We start from the raw sequence: 20,902 nt of genomic DNA on the forward strand, positions 1-20,902 counted from the left end.
TTTATTTTTAAAGATATGTTTTGGGCCAGAGAGTGACTTCATTAGAGATGCAGGGTTGAAAAGAGGAGAAAGAGGGGATGGCATTGCCTAAAATGTTTATTGTGCTCGGGATTCAAACCCTCTTACCTGGCAGCTCTTACCACCAGCAGCCGATTGGTAGATTGTTTTGTTAAATATACCACCATGTATCTTGTGAATTTCACAGAAATATCAATAAAATGTGTCTTAACCTAAAATAATACATGACAAACTATGTGTTGAGGACATTTTGTATTATCTGAAGTAAACTACAGGAACCTCAAACATTGTACTAACCCTAACCCTAACCCTAACTTTCCACCTCTGCAAACAACAGATTGGTTGTGGAGGTGGTTCAGGAGTTACAGGACTTCCTTCATTTGTCACAGCAACTTTCATTATCTGTAATAATGACAGAATGTTAATGCTGTATTAAAGATAACTAACTGTGTCCAGCCCTCATTCTCTGCTGTCTTGTCCATCTATAGAAGACTCAGCAGCTGTCTCCATCACCGCCTCTGCTTATTAAGACCTTCTGTGATTCAGCGTTATCAGTAGAGATCGACCACAGCGTCCACTGGCCGGAGGAAGATGGATGCAACATCAAAAGTTTGGACCAGTGATTCATCTAGAAGAAGGACGAGGCAGAGTGTGTCTGAGGTGAGAAAACTCCAACTCTTTTTTGGTCTTTGACCGAGCACAACACAGTTTTGATTCTGGGGTTCAGAGATGAATCATGGCAAGACCTTTATTTGAAAAATTCTTGATTTCATAGTGAAGTAAACAAAGGAGTCCAATTGAGGTGTTTCAGATAGGGGGGGGGGGGGGGAGAGATTGTGGGAGAGAAACACAGGGATTTAAGACTTTGCAGACCATTTACATGCACACAAAATGATATAACACACTACAGGAAAGGGAAAAGCCCAAAAAGCATAATAAGGCCTCTTGGTTGGTTCCTGTATATTGTGGGATACAGTCATTCGACAGGCTGTGTAATATTGATGTTGTATGTATGTAATATGGGTGAACTAATGGTGTAATTACAGTGTTATATGGGGGTGATATAGATGAAATATTGGTTTGATAATATACACTGAACAAAAATATAAACGCAACACTTTTGTTTTTGCTCCCATTGTTCATGAGATTAACTCAAAGATCTAAAACATTTTCTATATACACAAAATAACCATTTCTCTCAAATATTGTTCACAAATCTGAAAAAATCTGTGATAGTGAGCACTTCTCCTTTGCTGAGATAATCCATCCCACCTCACAGGTGTGGCATATCAAGATGCTGATTAGACAGCATGATTATTGCACAGGTGTGCCTTAGGCTGGCACAATAAAAGGCCACTCTGAAACGTGCAGTTTTGCTTTATTGGGGGGGTCTGGGGGGGTCCTAAAAACCAGTCAGTATCTGGTGTGAGGATTAGGGTTAGGGTTAGGGTTAGGGTAATGTTGTGAATCGAGTGGCCTGTGTTCATCGTCCATAACATATGACTGCCCATACCATAACCCCACCACCACCATGGGCCCCTCGATTCACAACATTACCCTAACCCTAACCCTAATCCTAAACCTCACACCAGATACTGACTGGTTTTTAGGACCCTCCCAGACCCCTTGTTTCAATTGGTGCAGGTTATGCAGTCATTAGAATCAATGAGACCTTACATGATATCAATTTTGTTTTGAAAAATATGCCTGTAATTGTAATAAACAGCATCAAAGAAAGAAAAAAAACAATAAATGTTTGTTCTACTCAGTGGGATTGACAGGAGAGATGATCAGCGGGGCAGAGTTTTTACCACTATCATTAAGACCTGGACCGAAATGAGGGTAGAGTTTCTCTTTGAAGCAGCAGCCAGTGAAGGAGTAGATCAGAGCTGCAGCATCAACATCATAAAAGGAGACCAGACCCTCCTCATAATCCACAAACACCCCCACCTTCTCAGGCTGAGACTTCAGAGAGAGACGGACTGCAGGACCAGCAAAAGCAGAGTACTCATTTTCCCTCAGCCATATTATCCAGTAACCATCCTGAGGAGTCATTGTGATATCTCCCTTCCTGTTGATCGACTCTCTGACCACTCCTAGAACCCACCCAGTCTTCCCTTTAACCTGAACCTCATAATAAAATCTTCCTGAAGAGAAACTCTGCTTTGCTAAAACACGAGAACAATGATCAAATCTCTCTGGATTGTTTGGGAGATTCTTCCTCACATCACCATATATAACTTGTTTTCCATCATCAGACAGGATGAGCCATGGTTGTGCTGTATCAGGATCAAGAGTCACCTCCACCTCAGACTGCTGGACCCTCTTCAGCTCCACCTCAGAGAGCAGCTTCTTCATCTGTTTCCTGAGCGTCTCCTCCAGCTGAGTCACAGCTCTCCTCACAGTCCCCTCATATGAAGGTGGACGGACCCTGACTTCTGTCCAGTTCTTGGTGGGTGGAGCAGCGTTCAGGGACGTGAAGCTTTGGAGGAGGTGGAGCTGGTCTTCAGAGCGTGAGAGCTGCTCCACCTCAGAGCTTCTCTTCTTCAGCTCAGAGACTTCCTGTTCCAGCTCTTTGATGAAGCCTTCAGCCTGTTCCTCTGTCTCTCTCTGCTTCTCTTTGATGGTGTCCATGAGCTCGGCCTGGCTTCTCTCAACAGACTCCTTCAGAGCGGTGAAGACCTGAACACCATCTGCTATCTCTCTGTCTGCTCCTTCCTTACTGAGCTCCACTGAGCGGTTCATCTCCTGAATCTTCAGTCGTCTCTTCTGGATCATCTGCTGGATTTCAGCCTCTGTCTCCCCCAGCCCAGCCTTCTTTCCTTCATATCCTTCTTTCAGAGGAACTACATCATGTGTCTTGTGGTCTGAAACAGAGCAGAGCATGCAGACACACACCTGGTCGGTCTTACAGAACAGCTCCAGCAGTTTATCATGCTTCACACACATCCTGCCTTCCAGGTTTTCCTCAGGGTCGATCAGCTGATGTTTCTTCAGACGTGAAGCTGTCAGGTGAGGCTCCAGGTGAGTCTCACAGTAGGACTCCAGACACACCAGGCAGGACTTCAGGGCCTTCAGTCTGGTTCCAGTGCAGACGTCACAGGGAACTTCTCCTGGTTTGACAACTTGTTGCTCTGAGCTGCTGCTGCTGGCTTTCTGTTGAGCTGACTGTCTGAACTGAGCAGCCATCTCAGAGATGAACGTGTTGACCAGCAGCTCAGGCTTTATGTTGAAAACCTTTTTACAGTTGGGACACTGACTCGGGACATTTCTATCCCAGTGTTCAGAGATGCAGGCTTTACAGAAGTTGTGTCCACATGGTGTGCTGACTGGATCAGTGAACACATCCAGACAGATGGAGCACAGAAACTGATCTTCAGTCAGCAGACAGCTGGCAGCAGACATGTCTACTCTGTTGGAAAAAACATTAAAGGTCACCTATTATGAAAAATCCACTTGTTCATCTCTCTTCTACATCAACATGTGTCCCCTCTTCTTCATGTCTCTTCTACATCAACATGTGTCTCCTTTTCTTCATGTCTCTTCTACATCAACATGTGTCCCCTCTGTGTAAAGAGACTCTGAAAGTTTCAGAAAAAAAGATTCTCTCTCCTTTGTCCTGATCCATTTATATAGAAAATTGTAAACCTGAAAATTAGCTGATCAGATTTTGGCCACTTTATGATGTCATAACGATCTTTTGGCTTGTGTGACCATTAGCCAACCCCCCCCCCCCCCCCCCACATTGTGGTATTTTACTTCAATAAATGATCAGAGTACTTCTTACCCTGCTAGTAAATACTGAAGTCTGAGGTATTGATGTAAATGTATCCTCATAGTTATCACTAATTCCATCCTCCATACATCATTGTACTTTTAATTTGTAACTAACTTTAATCAAATTCAGTTTATCATTGCTCAGTTTGGTGTGCGTCTCTTTTGTTGGAGCCAACGAGCCGTTTGTCACTATGGTAACCAGCATTTAACTGCATCGCCCTATAAAAACATGTTGGGGAACAAGTCCGACTGGTCTGCAGTGTAGCGTGTTAAAGTCTGAAAGTGTTTCATTTAGCTCAGCTGGAGACTGAGAGTCAAGGAGTTCACAAACTTTACTTTAGATTATTTTTGCAAAGGGTTTTATTGTATTTACATAATTTATTGAGGCTGCCTCTCCCTGCCTGCTGCTAGTCACTTTTATAGCTGTAGCATTTAGCTGCTTACACATGAATCAATATTATAATACGGCTACCCTTCTCATATGACATAGCTGCTTATATTGCTATTAGAGGGAAAACTGTATTTAATGCAGCCGAACCGTGTATTACAATGCCGTTATGTGATGACTTTCAAAGAGAAAAGAAAGTACACTCGGAATAAAGTATTATTTTATTTTTAAAAAGCGTTTTCAGATTTCACATCACATAAACACCAAATCCCAGCATGCATTGCGGCTAAACCATCCAATCATCGAGCTGAGGGTCTTGCCTACGTCTGTTTCCGGTTTCGTTTATGACGGATGTATTTTGTTATACACACATTCCTTCACATTTACATTTTAATTTGCATTAAAGTATTTCGTGAGGCCTTCTAACATGTTTTTAAATACAACTACGGTTGTAGTTGAAGAGTTTGTAAATTAACATGAACCGAAGCTGTTGCCTGGCAACGCAATCGCACAACGTCACGTCCATTAATTCCACATCCACACACATGGATTAACATCGATTTAATAAATGAATGTAGCCTTTGTTTCTGCTAAAAGAGGTGTCGACCAGCTGGGGCAACAAGAAAATCGGCATAATCGAGTGTGACTATACTATACAATCATTATTATATTAATATTGACAATAACAACCAACCGTCGGGGTAGCATTTGCTTGGTATTTCCGGGTATATCTCCACTGGTTAACATGGGTTAACAATACCGTGTGACTGTAACGTTTGAAGGGACGAAATCCTGACATCTTCACGTCTCCCAGCATGGTAAATCGTCACATGTTCACGTCTTGCCGTGATACCGGGTTGGTTATTATATAATTAATGCATTTTGGTATGATCTCTATTTATTACTTGTTGTATTAAAGCGTCTGAGGGAAAGTAAGCGTCAGAGAGTCAGCTTGGAAAAAGAGGATAAAGAGGAGAATAGGATTGCATAAAAGATGTATGTAATATTTAAGTTAAACATTTTCCCTGGCTGCGGCGCTGAGTGGCACTTCCTGTCTGAGCAGAGCTGAGGCTTTGAGTTCATACAGGAAACAGGTCCGGAAATGAGCCCAACCTAATGCTAGCTGTGACGTTACCCTGTCTAAACTTCACTAGCCAGAGTTTAGTCACTGGGTTTGGTTTTAAAGCTGCTTTGTACTCAAGTCTAAATGTAAACGTTTTTATCTTAAAAGACACATTTATACGGCCTAATATTCACTATATGTCTGAACAGACGTACCAGCCTCAGATTCTGATTAAACTAAATCTTGTTCAAATATTTACTTAGTGATTGTCTCTGGAGTTTACTCACCAGTGTTTGGCAGAGATTCTGATGTGTTGTTGAGAAAAGCTGCTGGATTCAGTCGAGTGTTTCTTCAGAGAAACAGAGAGACGCGCAGCTGTTCTGTCGCTCAGACAAACTTTCACTTTCATTTCTGGGAAGTTGAAGCTCTTCTCTTTCAGTGTAGCTCCACCTCTCAGTGGCCCGTCACCAGGAGGAAGTGGAGGAGGAACTACAAGAACAACAAGGCCTTTTTTTCTCCAACGGGTGAGACACCACCAACACTACAACTCCCATAATCCTTTCTGCTGCAAACACTACAAATACCATCGATCTCAGAAAGTTTAAATGACTTAGTTGTTCTTTGTTTTGGAGCTGAAATACTACAGTTGACAGAAAAAGAGAAAAGCAAACATTATTAATTTGATTTTGATTTGTATTTAAGATATTTTAGGGACAACAATTTCATATTCTACTTCCTTCACTTTAGCTTCCTTTCTCTTCCATACAATTATGTTTCCTATTAAAATAAACTGCAATTCCTTTTTAAAGTAAATTATGTTCTCCCGTAATACAGTTCCAGTTTTAAACACAAGGTAACTTTTGAAAACACTGAAACACTACTTATTAATGTTTAGAAAAATCAGGTTTGGATTTTAATAATCACAATATATAATAAAAGATGGCTGTATGGAAAAGAAAATTACAGCATGGTTTCGACGAACTGACCAGAAATATATTTCTGATATATCAAAAACAAATAAAATATTTTACCTCAAATCGTAATTGACAATGCATTTGTATTCATACAATTAAGGAGAACCAGATAAAAAAATTGGTGACATACAGAAAACGGCAACATGCTTTTTTATCCCAGAAAAGTAGTGACAATAATATTGTTTTTTTTTATGTGACAATTTTTTTAATAATCGTCCATTTTATCATTTCGCAATGAATCCCTCCGACTCATCAAGGTTTTTATATATCGACAATCATATTTTACATCAAGGGTATCACCAGCTCTTGTGACATCCTTTGATGTTTCTACATCAGCGTTATTTACAGAAGCACTTAACAGTTGACTAATACTTTATAAAGGGAAGATATCCTTTTCTTCCTCGTAAATTATGTTTACATACTAAACTATAGTTTTTCAGTTACACAGAAGGTATGTTGGACTTGGGTTAATTCTCATCTGTGTTCTCAGTGTGTGTTCGGGCGGCAGACACCTCATCCATTTTTAAGATTGGGATTAAGAATTTGCTTTTTGATAAATCTCAAAGTTAGGGCTGCCTAGAATCAGCCCTCAGTTTTGCTGCTATACGCTCAGATCTCAAACATTGGGTATTTCTGTCTTTCTATTTTTTTATTTAAAGTAAAAGTACTCTTTCTGCACAATTAACCATTTCAAAAATAATGTTGGATTATAATTATTGATTCATATTTTTAATTATTTAAAAATTACAGCAGGTAAAGGTAGTGCTGATTGATTTATTTATTTGTAAAGATATGTTTTGTGCCAGAGAGCGACTTCATTAGAGATGCAGGGTTGAAAAGAGGAGAAAGAGGGGATGGCATTGCCTAAAATGTTTATTGTGCTCGGGATTCAAACCCTCTTACCTGGCAGCTCTTACCACCAGCAGCCCAATGGTAGATTGTTTTGTTAAATATACCACCATGTATCTTGTGAATTTCACAGAAATATCAATAAAATGTTGTCTTAACCTAAAATAATACATGACAAACTATTTGTTGAGGACATTTTGTATTATCTGAAGTAAACTACAGGAACCTCAAACATTGTACTAACCCTAACTTTCCACCTCTGCAAACAACAGATTGGTTGTGGAGGTGGTTCAGGAGTTACAGGACTTCCTTCATTTGTCACAGCAACTTTCATTATCTGTAATAATGACAGAATGTTAATGCTGTATTAAAGATAACTAACTGTGTCCAGCCCTCATTCACTGCTGTTTGTCCATCTATAGAAGACTCAGCAGCCGTCTCCATCACCGCCTGCGCTTATTAAGACCTTCTGTGATTCAGCGTTATCAGTAGAGATCGACCACAGCATCCACTGGCCAGAGGAAGATGGATGCGACATCAAAAGTTTGGACCAGTGATTAATCTGGAAGAAGGAGGAGGCAGAGTGTGTCTGAGGTGAGAATACCCCAACTCTTTTTTGGTCTTTGACCGAGCACAACACAGTTTTGATTCTGGGGTTCAGAGATGAATCATGGCAAGAACTTTATTTGAAAGATTCTTGATTTCATAGTGAAGTAAACAAAGGAGTCCAATTTAGGTGTTTCAGATAGGAGGGGGCGGGGGAGAGTTTGTGGGAGAGAAACACAGGGATTTAAGACTTTGCAGACCATTTACATGCACAAAAAATGATATAACACACTACAGGAAAGGGAAAAGCCCAAAAAGCATAATAAGGCCTCTTGGTTGGTTCCTGTATATTGTGGGATACAGTCATTCGACAGGCTGTGTAATATTGATGTTGTATGTATGTAATATGGGTGAACTAATGGTGTAATTACAGTGTTATATGGGGGTGATATAGATGAAATATCGGTTTGATAATATACACTGAACAAAAATATAAACGCAACACTTTTGTTTTTGCTCCCATTTTTCATGAGATGAACTCAAAGATCTAAAACATTTTCTAAATACACAAAATAACCATTTCTCTCAAATATTGTTCACAAATCTGAAAAACTGTGTGATAGTGAGCACTTCTCCTTTGCCCAGATAATCCATCCCACCTCACAGGTGTGGCATATCAAGATGCTGATTAGACAGCATGATTATTGCACAGGTGTGCCTTAGGCTGGCCACAATAAAAGGCCACTCTGAAACGTGCAGTTTTGCTTTATTGGGGGGGTCTGGGGGGGGTCCGAAAACCAGTCAGTATCTGGTGTGAGGGTTAGGATTAGGGTTAGGGTTAGGGTTAGGGTAATGTTGTGAATCGAGTGGTCTGTGTTCATCGTCCATAACATATACCTGCCCATACCATAACCCCACCACCACCATGGGCCACTCGATTCACAACATTACCCTAACCCTAACCCTAATCCTAACCCTCACACCAGATACTGACTGGTTTTTAGGACCCTCCCAGACCCCTTGTTTCAATTGGTGCAGGTTATGCAGTCATTAGAATCAATGAGACCTTACATGATATCAATTTTGTTTTGAAAAATATGCCTGTAATTGTAATAAACAGCATCAAAGAAAGAAAAAAAACAATAAATGTTTGTTCTACTCAGTGGGATTGACAGGAGAGATGATCAGCGGGGCAGAGTTTTTACCACTATCATTAAGACCTGGACCGAAATGAGGGTAGAGTTTCTCTTTGAAGCAGCAGCCAGTGAAGGAGTAGATCAGAGCTGCAGCATCAACATCATAAAAGGAGACCAGACCCTCCTCATAATCCACAAACACCCCCACCTTCTCAGGCTGAGACTTCAGAGAGAGACGGACTGCAGGACCAGCAAAAGCTTTGTACTCATTTGTAATCAGCCATATTATCCAGTAACCATCCTGAGGAGTCATTGTGATATCTCCCTTCCTGTTGATCGACTCTCTGACCACTCCTAGAATCCACCCAGTCTTCCCTTTAACCTGAACCTCATAATAAAATCTTCCTGAAGAGAAACTCTGCTTTGCTAAAACACGAGCACAAGAATCAAATCTCTCTGGATTGTCTGGGAGATTCTTCCTCACATCACCATGTTTAACTTGTTTTCCATCATCAGACAGGATGAGTTTGGGATATGCTGTATCAGGATCAAGAGTCACCTCCACCTCAGACTGCTGGACCCTCTTCAGCTCCACCTCAGAGAGCAGCTTCTTCATCTGTTTCCTGAGCGTCTCCTCCAGCTGAGTCACAGCTCTCCTCACAGTCCCCTCATATGAAGGTGGACGGACCCTGACTTCTGTCCAGTTCTTGGTGGGTGGAGCAGCGTTCAGGGACGTGAAGCTTTGGAGGAGGTGGAGCTGGTCTTGAGAGCGTGAGAGCTGCTCCACCTCAGAGCTTCTCTTCTTCAGCTCAGAGACTTCCTGTTCCAGCTCTTTGATGAAGCCTTCAGCCTGTTCCTCTGTCTCTCTCTGCTTCTCTCTGATGGTGTCCATGAGCTCGGCCTGGCTTCTCTCAACAGACTCCTTCAGAGCGGTGAAGACCTGAACACCATCTGCTATCTCTCTGTCTGCTCCTTCCTTACTGAGCTCCACTGAGCGGTTCATCTCCTGAATCTTCAGTCGTCTCTTCTGGATCATCTGCTGGATTTCAGCCTCTGTCTTCCCCAGCTCAGCCTTCTTTCCTTGATATTCTTCTTTCAGAGGAACTACATCATGTGTCTTGTGGTCTAAAACAGTGCAGAGCATGCAGACACACACCTGGTCGGTCTTACAGAACAGCTCCAGCAGTTTATCGTGCTTCACACACATCCAGTTTTCCAGGTTCTCCTCAGGGTCGATCAGCTGATGTCTTTTCAGACCAGACATTGTCAGGTGAGGCTCCAGGTGAGTCTCACAGTAGGAGGCCAGACACACCAGGCAGGACTTCAGGGCCTTCAGTCTGGTTCCAGTGCAGACGTCACAGGGAACTTCTCCTGGTTTGACAACGTGTTGCTCTGAGCTGCTGCTGCTGGCTTTCTGTTGAGCTGACTGTCTGAACTGAGCAGCCATCTCAGAGATGAACGTGTTGACCAGCAGCTCAGGCTTTATGTTGAAAACCTTTTTACAGTTGGGACACTGACTCGGGACATTTCTATCCCAGTGTTCAGAGATGCAGGCTTTACAGAAGTTGTGTCCACATGGTGTGCTGACTGGATCAGTGAACACATCCAGACAGATGGAGCACAGAAACTGATCTTCAGTCAGCAGACAGCTGGCAGCAGACATGTCTACTCTGTTGGAAAAAACATTAAAGGTCACCTATTATGAAAAATCCACTTGTTCATGTCTTTTCTACATCAACATGTGTCCCCTCTTCTTCATGTCTCTTCTACATCAACATGTGTCCCCTCTTCTTCATGTCTCTTCTACATCAACATGTGTCCCCTCTTCTTCATGTCTCTTCTACATCAACATGTGTCCCCTCTTCTCCATGTCTCTTGTACATCAACATGTGTCCCCTCTTCTTCATGTCTCTTCTACATCAACATGTGTCCCCTCTGTGTAAAGAGGCTCTGAAAGTTTCAGAAAAAAAGATTCTCTCTCTTTTTGTCCTGATCCATTTATATAGAAACCTGTCTGAAAATTATCTGATCAGATTTTGGCCACTTTATCATGTCATAACGATTTTTTGGCTTGAGTAACCATTAGCCAATCACAAACCAATGTAAATGTAATTATCCATAAATAATTATAATCCAATTGTATAATACATTTTACTTTTTAAAAGAATACTCTTTACATTTTTTTACTTTTTATTGTAAATGTCCACATTGTGGTATTTTAATTCAATAAATGATCAGAGTACTTCTTACCCTGCTAGTAAATACTGAAGTCTGAGGTATTGATGTAAATGTATCCTCATAGTTATCACTAATTCCATCCTCCATACATCATTGTACTTTTAATTTGTAACTAACTTTAATCAAATTCAGTTTATCAATGCTCAGTTTGGTGTGCGTCTCTTCTGTTGGAGCCAACGAGCCGTTTGTCACTATGGTAACCAGCATTTAACTGCATCGCCCTATAAAAACATGTTGGGGAACAAGTCCGACTGGTCTGCAGTGTAGCGTGTTAAAGTCTGGAAGTGTTTAATTTAGCTCAGCTGGAGACTGAGAGTCAAGGAGTTCACAAACTTTACTTTCGATTATTTTTGCAAAGGGTTTTATTGTATTTACATAATTTATTGAGGCAGCCTCTCACTGCCTGCTGCATAATAATACATGAAAACAATGATAAACTAATATTTTATATTGTTGCAGTCTTAAATCTGAAGCCCTGCGTTCATTGTTTATATCAGCACTTTAATATGTAAAATCAGAATAAAGTAAAATGGAAAACCATTAAAAACCCAACGATCCCTCCATGACTGTCACTTTACACATGAATCAAAATTATAATACAGCTACCCTGCTCATATGACATAGCTGCTTATATTGCTATTAGAGGGAAAACTGTATTTAATGCAGCCGTGTATTACAATGCCGTTATGTGATGACTTTCAAAGAGAAAAGAAAGTACACTCGGAATAAAGTATTATTTTATTTTTAAAAAGCCTTTTTTAGATTTCACATCACATAAACACCAAATCCCAGCATGCATTGCGGCTAAACCATCCAAATCATCGAGCTGAGGATCTTGCCTACGTCTGTTTCCGGTTTAGTTTATGACGGATGTATTTTGTTATACACACATTCCTTCACATTTACATTTTAATTTACATTAAAGTATTTTGTGAGGCCTTCTAATATGTTTTTAAATACAACTACGGTTGTAGTTGAAGAGTTTGTAAATTAACATGAACCGAAGCTGTTGCCTGGCAACGCAATCGCACACATGGATTAACATCGATTTAATAAATGAATGTAGCCTTTGTTTCTGCTAAAAGAGGTGTCGACCAGCTGGGGCAACAAGAAAATCGGCATAATCGAGTGTGACTATACTATACAATCATTATTATATTAATATTGACAATAACAACCAACCGTCGGGGTAGCATTTGCTTGGCATTTCCGGGTATATCTCCACTGGTTAACATGGGTTAACAATACCGTGTAACTGTAACGTTTGAAGGGACGAAATCCTGACATCTTCACGTCTCCCAGCATGGTAAATCGTCACATGTTCACGCCTTGCCGTGATACCGGGTTGGTTATTATATAATTAATGCATTTTGGTATGATTTCTATTTATTACTTGTTGTATTAAAGCGTCTGAGGGAAAGTAAGCGTCAGAGAGTCAGCTTGGAAAAAGAGGATAAAGAGGAGAATAGGATTGCATAACAGATGTATGTAATATTTAAGTTAAACATTTTCCCTGGCTGCGGCGCTGAGTGGCACTTCCTGTCTGAGCAGAGCTGAGGCTTTGAGTTCATACAGGAAACAGGTCCGGAAATGAGCCCAACCTAATGCTAGCTGTGACGTTACCCTGTCTAAACTTCACTAGCCAGAGTTTAGTCACTGGGTTTGGTTTTAAACCTGCTTTGTACTCAAGTCTAAATGTAAACGTTTTTATCTTAAAAGACACATTTATACGGCCTAATATTCACTATATGTCTGAACAGACGTACGGGCCTCAGATTCTGATTAAACTAAACCGTGTTCAAATATTTAGTTAGTGATTGTGTCTGTAGTTTACTCACCAGTGTTTAGCAGAGATTCTGCTGTGTTGTTGAGAAAAGCTGCTGGATTCAGTCGAGTATTTCTTTAGAGAGAAACAGAGACACGTGCAGCTGTTGTGTCGCTCCGACAAGCTTTCACTTTAATTTCTGGGAAGTTGAAGCTCTCCTATTTCAGTGTAGCTCCACCTCTCAGTGGCCCGTCACCAGGAGGGAGTGGAGGAGGAACTACAGGGCCAACAAGGCCTTTTTTTCTCCAACGGGTGAGACCCCACCAACACTACAACTCCCATAATCCTTCTGCTGCAAACACTACAAATACCATCGATCTCACAGAGTTTAAATGACCTAGTGGTTCTGTGTTTTGGAGCTGAAATACTACAGGTGACAGAAAAAGAGAGAAGCAAACATTATTAACTTGATTTAGATTTGTATTTAAGATATTTTAGGGGCAACAATTTCATATTCTACTTCCTTCACTTTAGCTTCCTTTCTCTTCCATACAATTATGTTTCCTATTAAAATAAACTCGATTCCTTTTTAAAGTAAACTATGTTCTCCCGTAATACAGTTCCAGTTTTAAACACAAGGTAACTTTTGAAAACACTGAAACACTACTTATTAATGTTTAGAAAAATCAGGTTTGGATTTTAATAATCACAATATATAATAAAAGATGGCTGTATGGAAAATACATTACAGCATGGTTTCGACGAACTGACCAGAAATATATTTCTGATATATCAAAAACAAATAAAATATTTTACCTCAAATCGTAATTGACAATGTATTTGTGTTCATACAATTAAGGAGAACCAGATAAAAAAATTGGTGACATACAGAAAACGGCAACATGCTTTTTTATCCCAGAAAAGTAGTGACAATAATATTGTTTTTTTTTATGTGACAATTTTTTTAATAATCGTCCACATTTTATCATTTTGCATGAATCCCTCCGACTCATCAAGGTTTTTATATATCGAAAATCATATTTTACATAAAGGGTATCACCAGCTCTTGTGACATCCTTTGATGTTTTCTACATCAGCGTTATTTACAGAAGCACTTAACAGTTGACTAATACTTTATAAAGGGAAGACATCCTTTTCTTTCTCGTAAATTATGTTTACATACTAAACTATAGTTTTTCAGTTACACAGAAGGTATGTTGGACTTGGGTTGATTCTCATCTGTGTTCTCAGTGTGTGTTCGGGCGGCAGACACCTTATCCATTTTTAAGATTTGGATTAAGAATTTGCTTTTTGATAAATCTCAAAGTTAGGGCTGCCTAGAATCAGCCCTCAGTTTTGCTGCTATACGCTCAGATCTCAAACATTGAGTATTTCTATGTCTTTCTATTTTTTTATTTAAAGTAAAAGTACTCTTTCTGCACAATTAACCATTTCAAAATAATGTTGGATTATAATTATTGATTCATATTTTTAATTATTTAAAAATTACAGCAGGTAAAGGTAGTGCTGATTTATTTATTTATTTTTAAAGATATGTTTTGGGCCAGAGAGCGACTTCATTAGAGATGCAGGGTTGAAAAGAGGAGAAAGAGGGGATGGCATTGCCTAAAATGTTTATTGTGCTCGGGATTCAAACCCTCTTACCTGGCAGCTCTTACCACCAGCAGCCCAATGGTAGATTGTTTTGTTAAATATACCACCATGTATCTTGTGAATTTCACAGAAATATCAATAAAATGTGTCTTAACCTAAAATAATACATGACAAATATGTGTTGAGGACATTTTGTATTATCTGAAGTAAACTACAGGAACCTCAAACATTGTACTAACCCTAACCCTAACCCTAACGTTCCACCTCTGCAAACAACAGATTGGTTGTGGAGGTGGTTCAGGAGTTACAGGACTTCCTTCATTTGTCACAGCAACTTTCATTATCTGTAATAATGACAGAATGTTAATGCTGTATTAAAGATAACTAACTGTGTCCAGCCCTCATTCACTGCTGTCTGTCCATCTATAGAAGACTCAGCAGCTGTCTCCATCACCGCTTGTGCTTATTAAGACCTTCTGTGATTCGACGTTATCAGTAGAGATCGACCACAGCGTCCACTGGCCGGAGGAAGATGGATGCAACATCAAAAGTTTGGACCAGTGATTAATCTGGAAGAAGGACGAGGCAGAGTGTGTCTGAGGTGAGAATACCCCAACTCTTTTGTGGTCTTTGACCGAGCACAACACAGTTTTGATTCTGGGGTTCAGAGATGAATCATGGCAAGACCTTTATTTGAAAAATTCCTGATTTCATAGTGAAGTAAACAAAGGAGTCCAATTTAGATGTTTCAGATTGGGGGGGGGGGGGGGGAGAGTTTGTGGGAGAGAAACACAGGGATTTAAGACTTTGCAGACCATTTACATGCACAAAAAATGATATAACAAACTACAGGAAAGGGAAAAGCCCAAAAAGCATAATAAGGCCTCTTGGTTGGTTCCTGTATCTTGTGGGATACAGTCATTCGACAGGCTGTGTAATATTGATGTTGTATGTATGTAATATGGGTGAACTAATGGTGTAATTACAGTGTTATATGGGGGTGATATAGATTAAATATCGGTTTGATATTATACACTGAACAAAAATATAAACGCAACACTTTTGTTTTTGCTCCCATTTTCCATGAGATGAACTCAAAGATCTAAAACATTTTCGATGTACACAAAATAACCATTTCTCTCAAATATTGTTCACAAATCAGTATCTGGTGTGAGGGTTAGGGTTAGGGTTAGGGTTAGGGTAATGTTGTGAATCGAGTGGCCTGTGTTCATCGTCCATAACATATACCTGCCCATACCATAACCCCACCACCACCATGGGCCACTCGATTCACAACATTACCCTAACCCTAACCCTAATCCTAACCCTCACACCAGATACTGACTGGTTTTTGGACCCCCCCCCCAGACCCCTCGTTTCAATTGGTGCAGGTTATGCAGTCATTAGAATCAATGAGACCTTACATGATATCAATTTTGTTTTGAAAAATATGCCTGTAATTGTAATAAACAGCATCAAAGAAAGAAAATAAATAAATGTTTGTTCTACTCAGTGGGATTGACAGGAGAGATGATCAGCGGGGCAGAGTTTTTACCATCATCATTAAGACCTGGACCGAAATGAGGGTAGAGTTTCTCTTTGAAGCAGCAGCCAGTGAAGGAGTAGATCAGAGCTGCAGCATCAACATCATAAAAGGAGACCAGACCCTCCTCATAATCCACAAACACCCCCACCTTCTCAGGCTGAGACTTCAGAGAGAGATGGACTGGAGGACCAGCAAAAGCTGAGTACTCATTTTCCATCAGCCATATTATCCAGTAACCATCCTGATGCTTCCCTTCCTGTTGATCGACTCTCTGACCACTCCTAGAACCCACTTAGTCTTCCCTTTAACCTGAACCTCGTAATAAAATCTTCCTGAAGAGAAACTCTGCTTTGCTAAAACACGAGAACAAGTATCAAATCTCTCTGGATTGTTTGGGAGATTCTTCTTCACATCACCAAGTTTAACTTGTTTTCCATCATCAGACAGGATGAGTTCAGGATGTGCTGTATCAGGATCAAGAGTCACCTCCACCTCAGACTGCTGGACCCTCTTCAGCTCCACCTCAAGCAGCTTCTTCATCTGTTTCCTGAGCGTCTCCTCCAGCTGAGTCACAGCTCTCCTCACAGACCCCTCATATGAAGGACGGACCCTGACTTCAGTCCAGTTCTTGGTGGGTGGAGCAGCGTTCAGGGACGTGAAGCTTTGGAGGAGGTGGAGCTGGTCTTCAGAGCGTGAGAGCTGCTCCACCTCAGAGCTTCTCTTCTTCAGCTCAGAGACTTCCTGTTCCAGCTCTTTGATGAAGCCTTCAGCCTGTTCCTCTGTCTCTCTCTGCTTCTCTTTGATGGTGTCCATGAGCTCGGCCTGGCTTCTCTCAACAGACTCCTTCAGAGCGGTGAAGACCTGAACACCATCTGCTATCTCTCTGTCTGCTCCTTCCTTACTGAGCTCCACTGAGCGGTTCATCTCCTGAATCTTCAGTCGTCTCTTCTGGATCATCTGCTGGATTTCAGCCTCTGTCTTCCCCAGCTCAGCCTTCTTTCCTTCATATCCCTCTTTCAGAGGAACTACATCATGTGTCTTGTGGTCTAAAAGAGTGCAGAGCATGCAGACACACACCTGGTCGGTCTTACAGAACAGCTCCAGCAGTTTATCGTGCTTCACACACATCCTGCTTTCCAGGTTCTCCTCAGGGTCGATCAGCTGATGTTTCTTCAGGCCTGCTCTTGTCAGGTGAGGCTCCAGGTGAGTCTCACAGTAGGACTCCAGACACACCTGGCAGGACTTCAGGGCCTTCAGTCTGGTTCCAGTGCAGGCGTCGCAGGGAACTTCTCCTGGTTTGACAACGTGTTGCTCTGAGCTGCTGCTGCTGGCTTTCTGTTGAGCTGACTGTCTGAACTGAGCAGCCATCTCAGAGATTAAAGTGTTGACCTGCAGCTCAGGCTTTATGTTGAACACCTTATTACAGTTGGGACACTGACTCGGGACATTTCTATCCCAGTGTTCAGAGATGCAGGCTTTACAGAAGTTGTGTCCACATGGTATGGTGACTGGATCAGTGAACACATCCAGACAGATGGAGCACAGAAACTGATCTTCACTCAGCAGACAGCTGGCAGCAGACATGTCTACTCTGTTGGAAAAAACATTAAAGGTCACCTATTATGAAAAATCCACTTGTTCATGTCTTTTCTACATCAACATGTGTCCCCTCTTCTCCATGTCTCTTCTACATCAACACGTGTCCCCTCTTCTTCATGTCTTTTCTACATCAACATGTGTCCCCTCTTCTTCATGTCTCTTCTACATCAACATGTGTCCCCTCTTCTTCATGTCTCTTCTACATCAACATGTGTCCCCTCTGTGGAAAGAGACTCTGAAAGTTTCAGAAAAAAAGATTCTCTCTCTTTTTGTCCTGATCCATTTATATAGAAACCTGTCTGAAAATGAGCTGATCAGATTTTGGCCACTTTATGATGTCATAACGATGTTTTCTCTTGTGTAACCATTAGCCAATCAGCAAACAAGGTAACCCCCCCCCCCCCCACCTTATCACCTGAATCTCCTCCTAGAGCACCATTGAGTTCTTTGTAACCAAATGTCTCTCAGAGGGGCGTGGGGAGGGGCTCCTTATTTTCTTCTAAAGTAACAGACAGAGAATCAGCACTTTGGAAACAGGGCTGAAACAGAGGGGATTATGGGTAATGCTGCAATGATTTGGTGTTTGGAGCCAAAACACTTCAGAGTCATGTTTTGTATATATCTGATACCTCTAATATATTGATAAAAAACAGTATAATAGGGGACCTTTAAATAAAGTTGTAATTATTTGTTTAAAAATAATCAAACTATGAATCGTCCTGAATAACGTACAAATAGAAACTGAGTGAAGAAGAGCACGATGTGCAGTTCAGTGTTATTTATTGGAATTCACCAAGCCAAGAAAATAAGTGATAACATGGAGATCTTTTTCACAACATTAATAGATGAAAACAATATGATATTATATTGTGGAGCTTAAATGTAATTATTAATACATTAACAATGATTAACTTACACACAATAATTCAAAAATATTGATTGAAAGAAAACACACAAAGCAGGACCATAACAGAGGGAGAGGAAAAAGGTGCATGTATTCAGGTACTGTACTTGAGTTTCTTTTATATTTTGTATTTACACCTCTCCACCAAAAATATCAACTAAATTATGATTTAATAAACCTCAGGGTAATTTAACAAGCAGTACATTAAAATGTTCTACACATTTATCCATAAATAATTATAATCCAATTGTATAATACATTTTACTTTTTAAAAAGAATATTCTTTAAAAAAAATTACTTTTTATTGTAAATGTCCACATTGTGGTATTTTAATTCAATAAATGATCAGAGTACTTCTTACCCTGCTAGTAAATACTGAAGTCTGAGGTATTGATGTAAATGTATCCTCATAGTTATCACTAATTCCATCCTCCATACATCATTGTACTTTTAATTTGTAACTAACTTTAATCAAATTCAGTTTATCATTGCTCAGTTTGGTGTGCGTCTCTTCTGTTGGAGCCAACTAGCCGTTTGTCACTATGGTAACCAGCATTTAACTGCATCGCCCTATAAAAACATGTTGGGGAACAAGTCCGACTGGTCTGCAGTGTAGCGTGTTGTCATTCTTCTTTGAACACCAACAAGATCGCTAACACCCTATTTCAACAATCACACTCCCTGTCATTGACATAATTAATAGATAGTTTAGCTTCTCACCATCATTTGCTGTGGCCAACTGATGTTAACGATCGTAACTGAAAGGCTGCCTGCCAAACGTAAACATTCAGCCACGTGACATTCAGCCAAACTCTCGCGAGAGTTTTACACAAGACGGATCCTTTCAAGCTATAACCCTGAGGCTTTGAGTTCGTACAGGAAACAGGACTTGGAATTAGCCTAAGCTAATGCTAGCTGTGACTTTACCCTGTCTAAACTTCACTAGCCAGAGTTTAGTCACTGGGTTTGGTTTTAAACCTGCTTTGTACTCAAGTCTAAATGTAAACGTGTTGATCTTAAAAGACACATTTATATGGCCTAATATTCACTATATGTCTACAGACGAACCAGCCTCAGATTCTGATTAAACTAGTTAGTGATTGTGTCTGTAGTTTACTCACCAGTGTTTGGCAGAGATCCTGCTGTGTTGTTGAGAGAAAGCTGCTGGATTCAGTCGAGTGTTTCCTTGGAGAGAAACAGAGAGACTTGTCAAGACTGCAGCTCTGCTTAACCTTTACCTTTCAATTCAGTGAAGTTGAAGCTCTCCTATCAGTGTTGCTCCACCTCTCACTGGACCGTTGCCAAGAGGGAGTGGAGGAAATTCAGATTATTCATTTAAGTAAAATGACTAATACAACACTGTGAAAGATACTATAGTAGAAGTAAAAGCATTCAAAACCGTCCTGCAGTTAAAGTATGAATGTTTCATCAGTTAAATACAGTACGATCAGCAAAATGCACTTTATCTAATCTAAAGTGATTATCTAGCAGTAAATCTTCTGTCAATGCTCTACCGTTGCAATCTGAAAAGTACCTAAAGCTGTCAGTCAAATAGAGTAGAATTATATGGTTGTATAATCATATTAAAAAGTACAAGTAACTCAAATTGATAAGTACAGCACTTCAGAAACCTTGTTACATTAATTCCACCAAAGAAAAATACTCAATTAAGAGTAAAAGTTCTGTATTCAAATTGCATTGCAATAAAACAATATAAAATAAGAGCATATCCTACTTTGCAGTTAATATATATGTATCAAATATACAAAGTTTAAGTTCAGTGTAGGAAAATCAAGCAGTAACAATGAAAGTTTGTGAATAGAAATCTCCTGATATGAATATATGCTCTTTCTGTGTGTGTTTTGATCACTCATAAGTAGCAGAGTTTTTGATTCCCAGGTTATTCCTCACATGACCAACTTTGGGATCATAAATATGTTCTCCTTCTTTGTTTACAATCCATCCCATGTGACCTGAACACAGCATTAGCCTGTTAGCATTATCTTAGCTACAGAGTTCAGGGGTTCCCAGCTTCTTGAAAACCTCACAACTTATCCAGTTACAAACAACATAAAGACAAATGCATTGTCAAATAAATCTTTTTTTCTTCACCTTGTTCAAACTATAAAAACACTCTGTAGTTGAAGAAAGATGGATGAGGCACAACTTCGTTTTCTCCTTTAGTGTTAAATTACTGAACCTCATATTAATTATGATCAGGATTTGTCTATGTTAAACGTTGATGTCAAATAATTGTATGAATGAATCCTTAATTTACCTTTTTAAACATTGTTGAGTTGGTTTTCCTATCTCAACGTATGCCTTTACTCTTAAATGTTTTCGAGGTTGCATTATTTTAGAAAGTTGATTAATTTGATAGCATTTAAGGAAAAGAGACAAAACATTAATGTACTGCCATTATTAACAATTGCACGAAAGCTGTTACCGTTCATGGTGTTCGCAGGTCATTTTTTACCCATGATTG

At 40.1% G+C, this 20,902-nt stretch overlaps 1 protein-coding gene and 1 pseudogene across 2 annotated transcripts; both read right to left on the bottom strand.

Annotated features, from left to right (window-relative positions):
• Window positions 1-740: 740 nt before the first annotated feature.
• Window positions 741-12,927, bottom strand: LOC307038437 (E3 ubiquitin-protein ligase TRIM21-like). The gene is made up of 3 exons (XM_079679829.1): window positions 12,828-12,927; window positions 9,311-10,421; window positions 741-2,349 (listed from the first exon to the last, which is right to left on the bottom strand). Exons 2-3 carry the CDS (start codon window positions 10,412-10,414, stop codon window positions 1,780-1,782), a joined length of 1,674 nt encoding a protein of 557 aa, XP_079535955.1. The 5' UTR covers window positions 10,415-10,421; window positions 12,828-12,927; the 3' UTR covers window positions 741-1,779.
• A 2,832-nt stretch (window positions 12,928-15,759) lies between these two features.
• Window positions 15,760-20,746, bottom strand: LOC307038455 (E3 ubiquitin-protein ligase TRIM21-like; annotated as a pseudogene). Its single transcript, XR_013810653.1, has 2 exons — window positions 19,539-20,746; window positions 15,760-17,505 (listed from the first exon to the last, which is right to left on the bottom strand). The product of XR_013810653.1 is annotated as an E3 ubiquitin-protein ligase TRIM21-like (transcript).
• Window positions 20,747-20,902: the final 156 nt, after the last annotated feature.

This window comes from Notothenia rossii (assembly GCF_949606895.1).
Source record: "Notothenia rossii genome assembly, chromosome: 5".
Classification (NCBI taxonomy): domain Eukaryota; kingdom Metazoa; phylum Chordata; class Actinopteri; order Perciformes; family Nototheniidae; genus Notothenia; species Notothenia rossii.